General features: G+C 40.2%; 1 protein-coding gene across 6 annotated transcripts in view; it reads left to right on the top strand.

Annotated features, from left to right (window-relative positions):
• BNC2 (basonuclin zinc finger protein 2) overlaps nucleotides 1–20159 on the top strand; it is a 424606-nt gene that overhangs the window by 116134 nt on the left and 288313 nt on the right. For 5 of the 6 annotated variants that reach the window (XM_079789736.1, XM_079789737.1, XM_079789735.1 and 2 more), the window contains one exon: nucleotides 16346–16546. The exons of the other annotated variant lie outside the window; for it this stretch is intronic. In XM_079789736.1, the coding sequence (XP_079645862.1) occupies nucleotides 16346–16546 (201 nt within the window). The remainder of the gene's footprint in view (nucleotides 1–16345; nucleotides 16547–20159) is intronic. 6 annotated transcript variants of the gene reach the window in all.

The raw sequence follows: 20159 nt of genomic DNA, 5'->3' as shown, positions 1-20159 counted from the left end.
AATTCTTGTCTAAAATGTAGAAACCTGGAGAAGCAATGCCGGGTATTGGGATGAACACATGTTTTGACATCAGACCAACTTGGTCTTGAAATCCCCACTTTGACAATATAAGACATTGGCCAAGTGACTTAACTTTCTTTCTTAGCTTCAATTTCCTTATTGGTAAGATGAGAATAATAATTCCTATCTCATAGGACCTGTGAAGAGCAAATGAAAAAATATTTTCTGCTTTCCACAAACCTGGCATACAACAGGTGCTCAGTAAATGTGAAGTGATATCCCTGGACTCGGTGCCTATCCAGAATGATTAACTTCCTCAGAGATCTGGATGCTGAGATCCTACTGTAGCTTTTATAAAATGTATCACCCTGCCTTATATATACTAAGCACTCCAGACTTATGCACTGATTTATTTTATTCTGTAACTCTTTAAGTGTCTGGTTTGGTTTTCTTCATACTCTTCACCAGAAACCTGAAATCTCTAGAAAGAAGTACAAAGAACCATACATGACCATATGTACCATGTGACAATTCCGAACTTAGCCAGATGTCAGAATCTCAAGGAATGCTGTGCTTTTAAATGTTCAACAACTGGTTCGTTTTGGGGTAGAGGAGCTCTGACTTGTAGCATTTGCTGATTGCTGTGGTCTAACTATTCCCACCGTGGCTGATTTCTAGTTAACAATGTCAATGGGTTAACATTAAACATTTGAAAGTTTAATAGTCTGTTCTCACAAGTCAGTGGAGTGGCTCTCATACACTACTGGATTTTCAGTCCTCCAGACCTCTGTGATGTAAAAGCAGTTTAGGAATCCCCGGTCTCAAAAGCTCATTTTTTGACTTTGCCTCCATTTCCCCCCACTTTCCCTATTTGTATAGTAAAGCAATATATGAGTAGATCCATTTTCTGAACTTTTTTTTGGTATCTATAATAATAAAAGCGTAATATGCTAATTAGACCAGACAGCCTAACAACCTTCCGGATGTCATTCCGGATATCCTTCCGGATGAAGCTGTGGCGGCAGGGGCTGAGGCAGAGGCAGAGGCTGTTAGGGGTGATCAGACAGGCAGGCGGGCAGTTAGGGGCGATCAGGCAGGCAGGCAGAATGGTTAGGGGCAATCAGGAAAGCAGTTGAGCAGTTAGGGGCGATCAGGCAGGCAGGCAGGTGAGTAGTTAGGGGTGATCTAGCAGGCAGGCGAGCCATTAGAAGCCAGCGTTCCCAGATTGTGAGAGGGATGTCCGACTGCCGGTTTAGGCCCGATCCCTCAGGACTCCCCTCCCCCCTGCACGAATTTCGTGCACCGGGCCTCTAGTATGACTCAAGCTGAGAGGTCAAGGGGCCCAGGCTTTGTGTTTCTTGTCCTGTATGTGCAGTATGAATTTATTTTTAAAATGGTCTCACTGGTTTGAGAACCACCATTCCTGAAAAAGCTGTCACAATGCCCATGTCTGTGATTATACTAGAGACCCTGATATGGTGGTGGCAGGTAATGGCTTTCCTCACTGTGTATATATCTGTCACCAACAATACAGGGTGTGGCAAAAGTAGGTTTACAGTTGTGAGTGCACAAAACACAAAGTTTATTGTATTATTGTAATTTATTAATTATTTTCCATATGAACAATTGTAAACCTACTTTTGCCCCATCCGGTATCAGGCCTAGGAAAATGCGAAAGGGAACATAATGCATTTCAGTGTTATTTCTTGTAAGAGGTAGACATAATAGGAAACATTTTTTGGTACTTGACATTTTATTTAAATGTGACTTGTCATTTACGTGTGAATGAATTCTCTCTATATATGTATGCCAGGTGAATAAGGAGTGACTTATAGCCAAGGGCTGTGAACTCAAATGGCTATAGTGGGCAGGCAAGTAATGGAATTGAGGGAAATGTGTGGGGATTTTACAAAGGGGAGCAGGGAAGACTGTTCCCATTGGGGAGTGCATGCTAGGGCAAGTAGCTTGTGTTCACTGCAGCAGATTGTTGTCATGAAGGAGCAGCTTTCTGTTGCCGTATCTTTAGTTCCCTGACATGTCACCCTTTGCCTCTCCCCCTTGTCCCCAGCAGCTGGAAATCCATAGTTCAATTAAAAATTTCTTGACTTTTTTTTACATGTTGGCCATGGATTAAGCACACATGCACACTCATACATACTCACAGAACCAAGCAAAACACATTTGACCTGAGGGCGAAACTTTTGGTTGGTGTGTTTATAGTTTGCATTGTCTCGTTACACATAAATACATGTGCAGCAACTAATATTTATTAAAGGCTTCTGTGATAGGCATTGGCTAAATCTTTTGCACTAATCAAAATATTTAATATTCACAACAATTTGGCAAGCTAGTATTATTTCTTTTTTATAGTTAAGAAATCTTGGCATTTGGAGAGGCTAAGTAACTTGCTGAGGTCCCATGATTAGTAAAAGTTTCCCCAGGTATTCAAACCCAAGTAATCGACTGCAGAACTTTGGCACTTAACCACTGGGCAAAGCTGACTCCATGGATGTCTCCACATGTTGCTATAAGCATACACACAAAACATAAGTAACTGAATGTAAAGGGTGGGTTGAGATTGTTGTCAAATATTAGCTCATTTGTGTGCAATGATACGGTTTGCATGTGTATTTGATGGGATAAAGCACTGGAATACTATCTTCTTTCACACTTTATAAGATTTTTCTGATAAAGCCCAGCAAGGCCAATGTAAATATTTCACAGGGAGTTTATATTTCACTTTGTCACAAACTAGACATCTTGAGTGGTAGGGCCAACATTATCTCTGTTCAAGGACAAAAGTTCCCTCCCTTCTCGTTGCCATATATAAACCCCACCCATGGAAATGCTCCAAGTCCTGAGTGATGATCACTTCCTCTGGGCAAGGGTATGAAGAATAAAAGTAAATCTAGCAGGAGGAGTAAATCCCAAAAGACAGAGATAAGTACTTGAGGTCAGAGACTGCATCTTTTATAGTTGGTCTACATACCAAACTCATTAATATGAATAATCATCTTAGCTGTAGTGGTTGTAGTAGCAAAAGTAATACAAGAAACTAGTCCTGTCTTACATTTTTTTCACCAACTCTTTCATTATTTCTAGGATTTGGAGAGATCTCTTTGAGAAAGTGATGTGAAATCAGGTCCTCCCATGTTTCTCCTTTATTTCCACTTCTTTTTCCTACCACATAAAATATATTTCAACCTTAAAAACTCCAGCCTATAGGGCTAAAACTGTAAGACTCTAGGAATACAAAACCAGTGCAAAAATCTATACAGTGATCTGTTTAGGATTTTCCCTTGGGAGATTTTGGAACACCATCAGACACCCTCTAGGATTTATTCATTTGGTGTGGAATGAGAGAGACAAAAAGAGCCAGTCTCTGTGGCAGTGTTCTTCTCAACACTCCAAGCCCATCATGTGAATAGAAAGAACCCCAAACCTTCATTTTCAGAATTGTATCTCAGCCCCTGGCTCCTGGAGAAAGCCAGTGTGGTTCAGATGTGGGATGGGAAGAGTGGTTTGCATTGGCATTGGCCTTGCGGGTGCTTTGGGGCTGGAACACACTCAGCTGTGGGTTCCAGATGCTTGCTCTCCAGTATTAATGTGGCCAACATGTGAAACCATGGCACCCACAATACTACACAAAGGCCCACGCCTCTGATAGTTTGGGAAATAACTCCCAGCTAAAGAAATTCCTTCTTGAAGGGCTGGAATACATTCTTGAACAGAAGTTGTTGTTTTGTGTTTTGTTTTGTTTTTCCTTTAGATTGATGGAACCAGGGAAGAGATGCTTGATGATGATGGGCTAGGTACCAGGGACTGATCATAGGGTATCTACAGTCTTGGGACCTTTAACTTAAAATAGAAAAAAAAAGAAAGGCTACTCTAAACCTTAGATGCACAAATGCTCAGTTCCATGCTGTGCATGTAGCAGAAAATTTGTACACTCAAGCCATCGTATACTTTCTTTGGAGATGTCAAGTACAAACCATTACTGGTGCTTGTCATCTGGCCTGATTCAGGGTGTGTTCAAAATGTTTCCACCAATTTTCATTTCCCTCAGCTGTCTCCAAGTTTGGCAGGACCAGAGAAATCTATATAGAGGAGAAAGGAAATGAGCATGGGGTTGGGTGGTGCTTTCTTTATAAATTTAATAACCAAGACTCTTTTTGGGACCCAGAAATCCGTGTTCCTTCTCACACATAAGGCCTGTGCTTCCTTCTAACAGTGTACTTGAGAAGCTGGGCTGTTTCCCTCCCCCATTCAGTCAGTGCTGTAGTTTTCTCATTCAGGTACAATTTCCAGTGAAATAGTAGCTTATAAGTATCCCGAAGTTAGTTTATTGACTCTTATTGCACTTCTAAGCACCTAATAAATAATTTATTAGTCTGATGGATATGTGGCTACCTAACTATGGGGCATGAAATATGCACTGTTTTTCTAATACACTGTAGGGAGACCTGTTTATAAAGTATTTAGTATTGGTTTTATAATGCACCGTTGACAACAGGAGACCACGTAGCTCAAAGATCAATCTCATTTTGGCCCACAGTATTAATGCGGCTTTCTAAAGCTCTATGACAGGTCACTTAGACAGCGGTCCTCACGAAGGGACTGGGTTAGGAAGAGAGCCTGCAGGGGCTGCCAGCGCAGCGGAGGAACGTCTTTGTCCAATTCCCTGAGGTGACTGTTTGGCGGTTGCTGATGTTGGCCAGGTGATGGAACTCATCATTTCCCCGAGTTCTCCAGAGGGTTTCTGGACCGAGAGTGCCCCGTTCTGCTAATGCAGGCTGCACTAATTGTACCGAGAGTCAGTGTGACTTTGGACCACAATTGCAGGCTGGGAGACACGAATCAGGAAGGAAGGGGCGGGACTTGGCTCTCCTCAGCTTCCTCTCATGTTTGTTAATGAAGTGACTTCTTCCATATCTCCCACTCCTTCATTCAAATCACATAGGTGACGTAGCATAAAGTTGTTGTTGTTGTTTTTTTTTTTTAATATTTGTTTGCTTGGGGAATTTCATTAGCTAGGAATACATTTATAGACATTTTAAAAAACACCACAGAGTAATGTTTAAAACGCGTAGGACTGGGGACATCTCAATACAGATTAAATAATTTCATCCAAAAATCAATTATCGGTGTTTTAATTTGTTTATAAGAACTCTATGCTATAGGAACGCCTTATACAGGCAATTATTTACAAGGTACTATTGCCTAGTAGGGTATATGTTTTGGAGCAAGGCATTTTTCAACTTTGCCTTAGGGACTTCTTGCTGTTCTAAGTGTTCTAGTTCCCAAAGTGAGAAATCTGAGCTGCACTTTCTTGAACCCAGTCTGTTTGCTTATAATTCCTCACGCTTTTTTTGGAACCAAAGTTGAGTTCTTTCTGCTCTTTTCCATGTCTTACTCATTTCTTATTATTCAGAGTTTCATTTTACCCTCTCCAACTGGACCAAACCTTTTCTACTCTCAAGTAGTCCTTGGTTTCATCCTGCTTTTGTTACTCTTAGTAAGTGACCTCATCTTTTCTGAGATGATCATTTCTTTTGTGTAGCTATCATTTATTGACCATTTACTATGTGTTAAGTACTCAGTTGGGCCCTGGCTTGCCAAAGATGGATAAAACTCTGTTCCTTTCAACAAGTGTGCAGTTTAGTGGGAGAAATGAGCAGCAAATTGGGTTTCTGCATGAGCACTCTCAATATGTATATCTCTTACCTTCGGCTTCTGAGAAAACAATGTTGTTTTTCCTTTCTGGGGTACCCTTTCATTTGTGCTCTTGACCACATTCTCTCCTAGCACCCTTTTATGTCATTTCCGCCTCTGGCTTAGATTTTTCAATATCTTTTTCTTTGCCGGCTTGATCTCTTTTGCCTATGGATAGACATTTTTTACAACCCCCGCTTCCCCCCTCCCCGCTTAGTGTAAAGCAAATCATCAACACACTAACACGTTTCCTAGGCCTTGCTAACTTTTCAGACCACCCCTCTCTTACTTCACTTACTTGTTTTGCCAAATTTGTCCACCAAAGAATGTTTTATCTTTTCTGCCTCCTTGTCTTTATGATTTGCTTACCGAACTCGTTTAGAATCTGGATTCTACAACTTCTATACCTATCAGTCCACTAAGATATTTCTCTTAGGACACAAAATATAGTTATAAAATATTGCAGCCAGAAATATATTTGAGGTATGGTATAATATATGGTATAGCACCCATTTGCCCAAGCTTAAGAACTGATAGTGCACACGTGTATCTGAGGCCCTGGGTTCCCATCCCAATTATACTGTAGCTGCAGCCATCCCCTCTACCCAATACCTACCCCCCATTCAAGCATTATTCTGCTGAGTATTTATCATTCCCATGCACTTCGTTTTGCTCTTACTTTTTGCTACTACTTACTACTATGTGTGGTTTTACCCTACTGTAGATGTAGCATTGTGTTTTAGAACATTTAGAACTCTGACCATCCTAGCTCTGTAAACTGTCTTCTCGTCATTCAGAACATTGGACAATCATGATGCCCCTGTTAACACTGCTCCTTCTGTCTTCTGTCCACCCGCACCCCCCATAACTGTGGGTATCCCCCTAGATGCTGCCCTTGGCCACCTTCTTTTACCTCTTCTGTCACTTCTCTGTCGATGGGTCCCAGATCTGATAACTCCAGTGTCAGTCTGCTTTCTGAACATTTCTATTTGCCAAGTCACTGGCATGATCTGCCGTTTTCTCAAACCGAGCTCACTGTGTAGCCCCCAAAACTAGCTCGTCTCCATTTCTGTTGACAGTGTTGCCATTTTCCCTGGGGCTCAGAATAACAGAGCTTTAGTGTCATCTTTGACTCTTCTCATTTATTATCGCATCTCATCTGTCATGCTTGTCCCCTGGATTTTATCTCTACATTGTAGTGTGCTCTTTTTCCCAGCCCTATTGCCTGCAGCCATTTATCCAGATTACTATAAAGGCTTCCTAATGGGTGTCTGTGCTTCTGTCTTTTCACACTTCAGTCTTTCTGTTGCCAGATGAATCTTAGAGTACAGTAACGACCATCCCATGCCGCTGTTCAGAAGCTTTCAGCAGTTTTGATTTGGGGTGGATAACAGGATAAATAGCACCTCTTTAGAGTGGAATCTAGGGCTGTTCTTATTATAATTGTTCCTGTTGACCACTCCATTCCTTTCATTCATCATTGCTCAGCACAGGTCCTACCTCATGTTCTAGTCTAATTAGATCACTTCTCTAGGAGTATTATCAATTCTGCAGTTCCAGTGCAAATGCTGCCATGTACAAAAACAGAAAAACCCTCTCTTACTTCTCTTAATTTTTTCTGTGTACTAGATTGTAAGCTTCCTGTGAGCAGGGACTCTGTCTTAACTTCCCTGTTCCCCACACCTTCTTGTACCTGGCAAGTAGGTCAAGTATTCCCTAACAAGGGTGAAAAATGTTTATTAATTTAGAATGTTTTTCTTTATAATAAATGGAAGAAAAGGGAGCTAGAAACAGAACTAGTCAGGACAAACGTGTATTCCCTCTCAATTAGCAAATGCTTCAGGCATTCCCACTTTGCTACTTCCATTCTCTCCAGCCTTTGTTTATTTAATGATTGACTACTGTCAGCCTTAGAAGATTTAACTCTTAAAAAGGGTTTCGGTGGTCAGAGGAGTATATCTGCAATTGCTGTCTTCTTTTTTTTTTTTTTTTAATCTGTCTTGATATAGTCAGTACCTCTAACTAGTACTGTCTGTATGTTCTTCCACAGCCTCTCAGTAGGCATACTCATTGCCTACCCCAAACTACCCACCCCCAAATTTTCACACTTCAGTCTGTCAGAGAACAGGTTCAAAGGGCAAGACTGGCGAGCAGGTTTCAGGATCCTATGTTGTGGGGTTCTTTCCCACTTAAGCCTCTCGGAGATAGCCATGCACTTAAGCTGCCTAGTTAAGGTAAGGTATGGCTCACCTAAGTATTTTCTCCCACCCTCTTACTATCTTTCACATTGATCCTCATTCTGTGAAACTCAGTTATTTACTTGATTCCTTACACTTCTTACATTTGAAAAATTTGTTGCCAGCAAGCAGTACATGTAATGACAGTTATTTGAATGATTTTTGACGGTAATAAAGTATCTGCTGCCTTCTTCTGTCCTTTCATCATCTCTCCCACCCTCCATTATTTTTTCTTTTCCTTCCTTTTTTCTTTTCTTTCTTATAGTTTTAATTTATTATCACTATTTTTAGTAGTATTACCATTAACAGTAGCAGTAGTCAACTTTTAGAATCGAAATATAACACGCATACAGGAAAGTGCACAAATCGTAAGTGTATGCTGCCTGATGAGTTACCAAGCGATCATTGCCAGAACCACCAAGTAGCAGGAGATGCAGAACATCACCTGCAACCAGGAGCTTTCCTTGTGCCTCCTGCAGCCACCACTCCCCACCGAAGATCATTACTATTCAGACCTAAGCCACCTGTTAATTCCTTCCTCTTTTAACTCGCTGTTAATGAGTTTCTGGCATCTTCTGGGATTCTTAATTTTGAAAACACTCTCCAAGTTCATTCAAATTTGATTTGTTTCAAAAATTTTCCACTAAAATGTGCATGTATATAAAAGAATCTCTGTGGTGTTTCCGAAGATGTTGAAACCAAGTCACTGGCATTATTGCACTTTTTACATTTGCTTTTTAGGTCTGTGAACTTCACATAAGGGGGTGCCATCAATAGAGTTGCCTTTTTTTTTCTGTGATAATTCCAAAAGCAGTGTTGAATTTTCTGGGTGTCTGTGAATCTCAATCTTTCTTCCTGACAGTAATTTAAACTATTATTATGACATTTTCACTGGAGCTGCAGGCTTCTCAGTCTTCAGACTTCAGAAGGAAGTAAATAAAGAAATTAATACTATGTTTGCAATCCTTGCAGCTCTTCATGGTCATACAAACCTAATTCCCCATGTATGCTCCACAGCCTGTGTTTTGATACTCATTTAAGGAAACACATCACTGGTTCTTTTCCTCTAGAAGACTTTTCTCATAAAATACTTACTCTAGGTTAATGGTAGAAGAATCCATTGTCACCCTTTGTACCTGAGAGAAGATGAGTACAGTCACTTTTCTGTTTTTAAACCGAAACAGGGTAGGTAGAATGTTTGATCTTGAGGAGGCTCCAGATTCATGCTGACCGATGCTTTTGCATCTGCTAAAATTGATTCTAAGGATTCATCATTTCCCCAACATTGTATAAGCTACCTCACCTACCACATCTTACCCAAATCTTTTTATTTTTTATTGTTAATAGTGTATCAAGAGATTGTGGCATTTGGATAGGTCCTGGATGTGTTTCTCTGAAACAGAGCCCCGGACTAGGCGATCCGCAGAGGCTGTATCAAGTGATGGTTCCAGTTGGTGTAGAGACAAATGCCAACCAGGGCGGTTTCTCCCTTTGCCATAGAAAGGTGAGGCTTGTAGGTAGTATTGGCTTGCAGGGATGTTCATGCTGCTGTTTAAAGTGGTTTAAACTTGTGTCCTATTCATACCTTATTTTAGGAGGCCTGTTTTCCTCCCACAGTTTGAGGTCACATAATGTTGTTTTTAGCACACAAGCTTTCTCCCTCAATGTAGGTGATCATACATTTTTTGGACAAAAGTTATTTTATTTTTAAAATCCTCACTTGAGGATATTTTTTTCCATTGATTTAAAAAAATTTATTAAATTGATTGGGGTGACATGGGTCAACATGAACATAACAGGTTTCAGGTGTGAATTTCTATGTTACAAGATCTGTAATTTTTCCATTGATTTTTAGAGAGTGGAAGGGAGGAAAGAGACAGAGATAGAGAAATACTGATGGGAGAGAGACACATTGATTGGTTATCTCCTGAACACACCCTGACCTGGGCTGGTTATCAAATGAACCTGTAACTTAGGTACGTGTCCTGGACTGGGAGTCGAACCTGCGACTCTTGGGTGTGCAGGCCTTGAGATTTCTGTATGTTGAAATGTATCCGGCCCACTGCCAGAGCCATCTGGATAAGGTATAGTGGTAAACGTGAAATAACGTACAATTTTAACCCAGATGTTCATAGAGGAGAGAGAGACCAGCAATCAAGCGAGGACAACACAATTTCCCCCCATTCACTTGAATATATCAAGATCCTTAACTGAATTTTGTATTAGTTAATCCACAAACTAGCTGTTAACCCAAATGTATGTCCCAAATTTTTGGAGAATAAGCAATAGAATAGGTGTCTGCTGAGAGATTTATAGAAGGATACAAGTCCATAGTTCACTTCATTTACCCACAAACCAGCACCAGGTTAGACTCAGTGGTTGGCATGCCTGCATCATCTTTGTAATCTGGATTAAGGGCGGCTACACTCAGGTTTGCCTAAATCGTATAATAAATTGAAACACGAATGGAAATTGTTAAGAAAAGTTTCCCAGCCCTAACCGGTTTGGCTCAGTGGATAGGGCATCGGCCTGTGGACTCAAGGGTCCCAGGTTCGATTCCAGTCAAGGGCATGTACCTTGGTTGCAGGCACATCCCCGGTAGGAGGTATACAGGAGGCAGCTGATTGATGTTTCTAACTCTCTCTCCCTCTCCCTTCCTCTCTGTAAAAAAATCAATAAAATATATTTTTTCAAAAGAAAAGTTTCCCAGTTTTCTTCAAATTTAAATACAGGGATCTAGCTAGTATAACTCAAAAGTTCTCTTCATGATCATCAGACTTCACTGCTGTGGAACCCTTGTCTGTTGAAAGAGGGGCATTTCATACCTTACAAGGATATGAAAGGTGATAATGGAAGGAAACTAAGAGCCAGTGGAGAGTGCAAGGATTTAGGTATAAATAATAGGTGAATCCTAATTGTGAAGATGAGCGCCTTAATGTGTTCATATCAGAACTGTATCTTACGAGCTGCTTTTACATTTTCCTTCCTTTCTTTCCCCAAAGCATGAAGGCACAGTACAGTTATAGATCATCTTTTTGAGTGTTTTTTTTTTTTTTGGGGGGGGGGTGAAGTTTTCACTGTCCTCCCATCAGATTACATATGTGACTCAAGGGAAAACAGGCAGCTTGGATTATGATATAATTATTCACAAGGGAAAACCACAGTTGAAGTTGTTAGTTTTCCTTTTTCTTTATTCTCTTCTCTACAGTGAGTCAAAAGTGTTCCTCCTTAACTTCACATAGAAAACATAACTGTGCACAATGAAACAGGGAGGGCAGGTTTCACCGGGGAAAAAGGCTGCTGTCAACTTTTTCCCCCTCAGGAATATGGAAATTTGGGTGGATTATCTGTTCAGAGGAGGTTTCCTTTATTAATTCTTTTTCCTTTTTTCACTTAAGACATCTGTTAATACTACACAGCCCAACAGATGTTGCAAAGCAAGTCCCATACTTTGTTCTAAAAAAAAAAAAAAACACTGACATTTCCTCAATTGGTTCTCCCTACCTCTGTGACTGGGCCTAGCCTGCCACTTCTGCATAATTTGCATATATTAAGTTACATACCTTAATGCCATACATATTTGGAGCTTCAGCATTATTTTTATACAGTAAAGTCTAATTTGATCATAAACTATATGTTTGTTGCTTTAGAATTAGGAGTGGCTAAAACATTTTTAAAAAAATCTCCTTTGAGAATGACAACCTAATTCCACATATAGGACTAGAGAGCCAATTATTAAACATTTTCCTATAAGTGAATTACAAAAGCTTGAGTTGTTTTGCCATTAGGAAGTGCTGATTGTCATGCGATGTGGAGCGTCATTTTCATTTTGGCAAGAACAGGGACAGTTTTGTCTTGACAAGCCATTAGATGAATACCAGAGTGTGTCACATGAAAAACCACTGATCTTTAACCCAGCTCTGTACTTAACCAAGCCTTGAAAATGAATAGTGAATAAAAGAAGAGCAAAGGCCAGTTTACTGTCATTACAGATTACAGAATCTGCTAACAGCTGCTGAATTGAACCCGGGGAATTACAGGTATTGTTCTGTGGACCAGCAGAAGTCCTGGAGATGCCTGTGAAACTGTGCACATAAGCTATACATTTATTTTACATTTACATTGTTGGGACATAGCTAGACAAGCATGAAAATCCTTGAGTACTTTCTTAGTGTACGAAATGCATACCTTTATCGCCAAACCTTATATTTACATATAACTGTCTCAGTGAGGTTTCCCTACCCCCAGTTATGGATTTTATTTTTTAAAAGCAGTGTGTTTTTAAAGAAGTTATTAGTAAGTATTAAGAAGAAAACAAAAAGTATGGAAGATCTCCCCCCTCCCAAAACAAAAATAAAACCACAAACATACAGGCTAAACAAAATTCCTTGCTCGTTTGTTCCTTCAGGTATTTACTGGGGCTGATAGTGGAAACCAACATGTGACTTTTTCTTTTTTGGAGGGGAAAACCTAAACCCACCTCAATACCCAAATAATGAAAAGATCAGTAACATTTTAAACAGTCAGTTGTGGGAATTCTTGCTTACAGAGCTAACAAGAAAGAACCCCACTCTCTTACTCTGCTGGTGGAATTGCATTGTGCCTCCCTATAGTCTTGTTATCCCACACACACTGAAATGCAAATTCTTTGCAACTAATTGGATCTCATTGAGGGTACATGCACAGTATGTAGCTATATGCAAAAATATTTTTAAAAAATTCTTTGTAATTACAACTTTTAATTATTATCCACAATATCGGCATCTGTAGTATAGGTTTAGAATACATATGGCTAACGTTTTTTTACAGATTACTCAACATGCGCTATGAAATGCTTAGTAAGTATCAGCTCAAAAGTAAGCAGAAGATGTTTATTTGCAGCAATCAATAAGTTGGATTTTACTGAAGTTCTGTGAAAATACAGTTTAAATGTTAAACATCATAAACATCACAAATCACTTTCAAAATGTTATCTTTTTCTTCAGATCTCCAGTCTATTTTAACACTGTAAGCTGCATGGGAGTTTCTTACTCTGTGTATGAGTTTTGATGAGGTGGAGGTATTCTCATTCCCATCTTGTCTTGACTATCATGGGTGCCATTTAGACCTAGTTGGTGTCCTTCTTAATTTCCATGGTCCATCTCTCACTATCAGTAAACGTGGGAAAGCCAACACATAGCTGTTAGTATTTGCAATTCTTTAACCTGAAATACATAAAATCAGGGCAAAAAAAAAAAAAAAAAGCACTTACTGTGGACGTGATACCTGCCTCCACTGCCGCCACCCCCAATTTTAAATAACTTTAACACAAAGGATTCCAGAGAGTTGTTTCATACTCTGCAGACTATAGAGCCAATGGACAAACTCAAAAATCATTTTTGTGCCTTGTAGGTATATCTTGTTGTTGTCTCTTACTGTAATAAAGCTTGTTGTCTTTGTAAACTAGTCTTACAGACTAGTTAAATTTTCCTTTAATCAAATCCATTTTGCAGTGCAGTATCCTATGATATAGATTTGTTGTGAAAAAAAATATTTTGAACATTAGAAAGCTATCCCTGTAATTTTGAGGCTTGTGCCTTGACAGTAATATGCAGGTACTAGTTACATGGCAGACCTGTTTCATCTAGAGCAACCTGACATTGATATCTGAAATAGCTCCGTTTGCCTGCGCTAGATAGCGTTTTGTCAGAAGACTGCTGGCCGAGCAGACTAGATTTGGATGTATTAGCTAGTCAGCCTAATAACCCTGTACAGACTGTATTGATTTTTTAGGAGAGAGTTTATGAACTAAATAAACTTGGGGTTGGTGTCTTAATAAACTGCTTCTCTCAGTCTGTCACATTTAGTTACGGAGCTGTGCAGTTTAGGGGGAAAAAAGGCTAATTCTGTTACAGATTGTTCACAGCAGGGTCTCCAAATTAGCCCTTTGTTTTGTAATGCCACCTTGCTTGGGCTCGCTTTGAGCACATTTCTCAGTTTTGCCCTAATGAGTTGCAACACTGATAATGTGGCTGATGATCTTTCATTGATTTCACTATCACTTGCTTGTCTGGTAATTGATCCGTTGCTGAGCCTCTAGTTAATTATATCGGCTTTGACATGGCCCGGTCCACGGGGAATTTCAAGTCTTGCAGAATAACAGTTTTAATAAAAGAGTCTATTACTGCAGGTGCTTGCTGCTGCATGCCAGTTGATTTTTGTGTTGTTTTGTGTGTGTGTGTGTGTGTGTGTGAGAGAGAGAGAGGGGGGGGGGGCGGAGAGAAGTTGGGGGGAGGATAGCAGGGAAAGAAGAGGACTGCTGGACTGAAAGGAAGAAGGGGTGGGGGCTGGAAGAAGAGGAAGAGGGAGTTAAGGGGAGAGGAAGGGAGGAGGGGGGACTAGAGAGAGCAAGAAGCAGGCGAGAGAGAACAAGCAGGCAAAGCAATACAACAGCCTGAGAGGAGCGAGGAGGAAGCATGCTATTGACAGTGTCCTTAAGCCTCCCACAAATAACAGCCATTAGTGGGAAGGTCAGGAGCTGAGCAGGCAGCTTGACTGAGGCACTGAGTGCCACTTCAGAAATCAAGAGGCTAGCAAATTTTAGAGGGAGTTTAAGTGGGTAATAGCTAGCTGTAAAGGTACAGTCACTGTTGACAATTGACTCATAGGGTCTTTTCCTGCCCTCCCCCCTCAAGAATATTTTTATTGACCACAGGTGGACTTAATATATTTTAAGGCAACAATTCTTTGGGTTCTTGTTTGCTTCTTCTCAGATATTGAATTTGCTGCTTTTGAGACTTTTTTGTGCTTAATGGTGGTGAACCGGAGGGAAGTTTAACAGAAAAGCTTTCAGGAGATGTTGGTTCTAGAGGGGAAGGCACATTTGTGTCAACATAGTGTACGTTTTCTCATCTTTTCTCATTGTCCACTAATGACACAGAGCTGCCATTGAAGCTCTTTCTGTTTCTTTTGTTGTTTCAGAGAGTAAGGTTTATTGTTATTCTTCAGTTTAAGAAGGAGCAAGGAGAGTGGTACATTTGTCCTCGATATTTGTAGGTGGTTGAAGATTAATGTTCCTTACATTTTAAGTTTAGGAAGGATGGCTTTTTCCTGCTGACTACTTTTATGAGATGACATGAATTTAGCTTTCCATTTGGAAGTCACTGTTTATGTACAGTGCATTTTGCTCAGTTCTGCTTTTCCATAAATAGGGTACGATAAATACTATCTAATAAATAGGTGTTTTCTTTTAAAAACTAGTTTAATTAAGAATATGACATGCTATCAGAGGTTATATTTCATCAGGCAGGAAAACATTATAGAAATTTCCATAGATATGTTGAATGAAAAATGGAATTTTATATTCATTACTTTTTGCCTGAAATGGGACAGGATTTTTTTTTCTTCATCTTTTTCTTTTTTTCTTTTTTTTATGATTTGAAAGGATATTGTAGATGCTTCATCCAGGAACTTTCACAAAGGACTTTTCTCTACTTTTGAACTTTAAGAAAAGGTATACTTTTTTCCTTTGTCCTTCAATTTCTTATTACTTAACAACCAATTTAGTAATTAATTAATGACCTGAGGTACTGGACATTAAGTAGTATACATGTATGTGTTTTGCAAATGTTTGCTGTGCATCTTCCATGTTAAAAAACTGCTAAGTTTATTTATTTACTTCTTAGAGTGTAAAGTTATGTCTCTATGTATATTATTTCCTCTAGGAGTTTCTATGTGGTTATAAATAGCCCAGCACACTCCTGTATGACTTTTAGGAGTTAACAGTTTGACAACAACGGAGCCAATTTTACATTCTCTTACATCTGAATATTTTTCTTTCTTCCAGTATAACTAGAAAAAAAATAGTGTTTAAGCATAGCAGTTTACAAAGGTTAAAGCAAAGGCTGATGCCAGATACTGCGTGTTATACCTGAAAGCATTGTTGGGGGAAATTCCCTGGGAAGGGCCCCAGCCTCTCCTCACCCCGTGTACCGTCGGTCCGTGGCCGTGGTGCTGCTGGGAGAGGGCAGAAGTGTGTATCTCTCCATGTGTCTGGAGAGGGGTTAGTGCAGGGTGTCCTTTGGTGCCTGACAGTGGAACGGTGCAGTTGACTCTTAGCTCTGCTATCCAATGACATGCAGTGGCTGAGAGTTTGAAGCTGATGGTTGGGTCTCCAGTGCTGCCTGCACACCTGACAGGCAGCTGTTAAACTGAGCCAAGGCAAGCTCGGGGAGTCACAATCTATGCATAAATGATAGGGGTGTCTGTGCAGAAGGTGCGAAAGAAGCTCGGACCCCCTCCCTCCCCCAAGTCTCCCCCTTCCCAAATGAAATGCACAGTTCAGCCAGCTTCTTAACTACACTACACTCCTGCTACTGGCTGCCAAGAGGCTCAAAAAATCCACCTTCACTTTTCAGTCAGAAGAGGCAGAAGTGGATGTGAGAGAAAGAGAGACACAGAGAGACAGAGAGCCAAAGAGGGCAAGAGACTTGACTTTAAGAGACTCCTGTACTGACAACTCCATGCAGTTCGGAACCAGGACGACTGCGGCTGAACCAGGGTTCCTGGGGACATGGCAGAACGCTGATACTAACCTTTTGTTCAGAATGTCCCAACAGGTAAGTTACTTTCTTTCTTTTTTTAAAAAGAAATCTTGAATTGTTATGTGCACTTTTTGTTTCTGCTGTTTTTCTTTCCTTAACATTTACACAAAAAAAAAAATGGATCACTTCATAGTTGGGCTCTATTTTGTCATAGCTGTGTGACTGGAATGGCAGGGTTACTTCACGGTTTCCCTAAGGGCTCCTTAAAAGAAAAAGGGGGAAAGGATACTGAAGTAAAAGAAAGCAAAGGCATTTGTTGCAAAGTTTCACAGCACAACCTGGGTCCAGAGGAGACCGTTTCTTTGTTTTGTGTTAAACATTTTTTTTCTAAAAGCCACCACCCAACAGATGTACCTTTCTGTCTATCCTAATCACTTCATCCAAGTATCTGCTGTCTCAGAGGAGGTTCGCCAGCCAAACAGTGACAAAATGTGGGGTCCCCTCCGGACAGCCCAGCTGACTTGCTGGGGCTGGAGGCAGCTCGAACTCCGACCCGAGGACAGGAGGCTGTGCAGGAACCGCTGCCAGCGCCCAGGGTCGCTGGAGGAGGCGGCATGCGTGGCGGGCTGTGCCGGCCGGTCCCAGCTCCTCTGCCCGCCGCCGGTGCCCGCCCGCCTCCGCTCGCTCCTGCGCTCCCCGCCGCCTCCGGCTCCGGCTCCGGCTCCGGCCCCGTGCGCCCGCCCGCCTGCCCGCCCGCCGGCCGGCGCACTCACACTCGGGAGCAGCCTCGGCGTCCTCCCCAGAGCCTCTCCTCGGTCCGGCCGAGCTGGCGGCGGCTGGGCGTGCTGGCTCTGCCGGGAAAGCCTAGGTGTTAGTGCGAGGCCAGCGGCTACTGACAATTAATCACGGAGCCGGCGGCTTGTACCATGCGCTCGGTGATACGCGCCCCGCGCGCTCGGCTCCTCTTGCACAATTGCTGGCTCTGCGGCTCCGAGGGGGAGCGAGGGTGAGAGGAAGCACAGGGAAACAACCCAGAAACTTTCATCTTGGACTGGGCTCAAGCGAGGGAGGGAAGTTCCCTGGTGCCTCCCTCCTAGACACACACGTCTTGCTTTTCCAAAGCCTACACCAAACCCTTTACACAAAGCCAGAGTTAGTGTGATACTATCATCCACACGGCACGAAAGTGTCACTGACAAATACTTGGATTTTGAGCAGATGACGGTTAAGAAATTGATATTGTTTCACTCATTTAAAACAAAACAAAACTGCTCTCTTTGAAAAGAAAAACCTGTTTTGTTTGTAAGAGTTCATGAGAAGGAAATATTTCATTGAATTAACTTAGATTTTTTAAAAGTATTGATAATGAAGGAAAGAAAACAATTTGCTAGGCTATAAACTACCATAAGTTTAGAAATCCATCTGCAGAATATTGTGCACAGAGCCAGGGTTTTGTAGCATATAGCTAGCGAACAGTTTGATCACAGAATTCTAGAAAGGATAAGTGCATTTGAATAAGGTGTATTTTGACATATCCTGTAGAGGGACCCTGATTACTGCTGATACGGTAAGCTGGGGTTTAAATGCAATCAACATAAACCCAATAAGCAACTCTGTATGTGCAATTTCCCATTCTTGCAAGTTAGGTTCATTTCCTCCCAGAGATGCTCCTTGTCATTGCAGTGTGCTTTGAGAGGTGTGCTTCTGAGGCATAGCCCTGCCTGGGTGGCTCTGTTTATGGTTGGAACACAATGTGTTTTCACTGACCTTAGGACCAAATAACTTGTGCCACGCTTTAAAAATTAGATGTTACCTTCAGGGTTTTGAGTGAGTTAGTGGAGGTCAGGGTGTGTGTGTGTGTGTGTGTGTGTGTGTGTGTGTGTGTTGAAAGGGAAAATTGGTTTAGGTCTCCCTCTAGCTAGAAAAGAGTTAATAAAACCAGATAGAGATAATGATCAATTGATAAATGGCTATTGAACCACATAGATGGTGTTAGATTGCTTCTTTGGCACTAGCCCATTTTCAAGTAGATTTGAATCTAAAGAGACATTAAGTTGTGGAAAACATTTTAGCTTAAAAACACAAATAAAAGTAAATTATATAAATGATGGAACAGAATTAGGAAAATAATTTGAAATCTTTCAGAGAAACTCGTACAACTAAGCTATTATGACATATTTGATCCAGCTATTTGATTTTGTGGATATTTTAAGGTCTATTTTGTGTGTGCATGTGTGTATGTATGTGTCACAGTGAGCTTCAGTGACTATATAAACAGTAGAAATATAGGGAAGTAATTTATGCAAAATTATGTTATATAAAACTGTAATATTAATTATACTATATATTAAACAGTAGTACAATAAAGGGAGAAACTAACAATTTAAAAAGTGTGATTTAACTATATTTTGTTTCATTTTTTGGTTTTGATACAGTTAGCAACTCCCCCCTCTTTTTCTCTTCTGGTTACTATATGTTTACATCCTGTGCATTTTTGGAAAATGTGTAAGAGAGGGTAAGAATTTACATGTGTGTGTTTTTTCTTCTTCAGGATGACATTTTAGTTTGTATAAATATTGTGTAAGCTTAAATTCAACAATGTGTAAATCTAAAAAAATATGTGTTGTGCATGTTTACCATGTTTATTTTCCTTAACTATAGTTCATCAGCAATGCTGATTTAGAGAGTGTGTGTGTGTATGTATGTGTGTGTGTGCAAGAAAGACACTTTTCTTAAACTGATATCTCTTGAAGCCAACAGTTTCAAAGAAATATTAGTTTCAATATAAAACATTAGCCAGCTTTTGTCTTACTATAAGTAAAAGTTTGTCCAGTTTAATCAAGTATGCAAAATTCTGTATATCTTTTTGCTAACAGTAAAAAGATTTTTCTATTATGATTGTAATTTCTAAGAAAAAAAAACTGCTTTAGCTTTTGACATAAAATTTATTTGATATATTTTTATTTCAAAGTTTTCTGTAATAACATAAAAACTTTAAGATTTACCTGACCATTTCATTAAGTATTAGAGAAGACTAGTTGTTATCAAAACTGAGTTAAAGAGAATTCACCATCAGTATTATTTAACTGCAGCACAACTTGTAGTAGAAAAAGTCTCACTGAAATTTAATAATCTAGGTTTGTCTTTTACAGGTAAATTAGGAGGTAGAGATGTAAAAACCTTTGTCTTTTGTTTTGTATGAGTGAAGTTGAATTTGCTTATACATAAATCCTTCAGTCTGTCTAATACTGACAAAAAGATAGCACTATATGAAGCCAGTTTAGATTTGGTGGAATTAAGGATGTTCTCCTAAAGTTCGAGATATAACAATTTGAGTGCATTTTTCTGCTTCTCCACATTTTTCTCCCATATTCCATTCTGATTTTTTCAAAAGGGATAATTTTTTCCCCCATACAGACAAATATTTGATAACCTTAAATGGCATGACTCTTGACTTAGTAAAGGGAGTTCTTACTTGGCTTACTTTGATCAGTGACAGGCCGAGAATGACCAGAAACCCTTTACTCATCTTCTCTGTTAATCTCCTGGAGTCCAGAACGTTATTTTGCCGATTTTAACCTCATGACGTTTTTGTTAAAAGCAGAAAATAAGGCCTGCTTTAGGAAGTGTTGTTTTTTGTTTTTAAATCAGGTTTTAAAAGGTGGTTTTTCTAAAATGTTTTGTATTT

This window comes from Cnephaeus nilssonii (assembly GCF_951640355.1).
Source record: "Cnephaeus nilssonii genome assembly, chromosome: 14".
Classification (NCBI taxonomy): domain Eukaryota; kingdom Metazoa; phylum Chordata; class Mammalia; order Chiroptera; family Vespertilionidae; genus Cnephaeus; species Cnephaeus nilssonii.
This window is presented reverse-complemented; position numbering and strand designations above follow the sequence as displayed.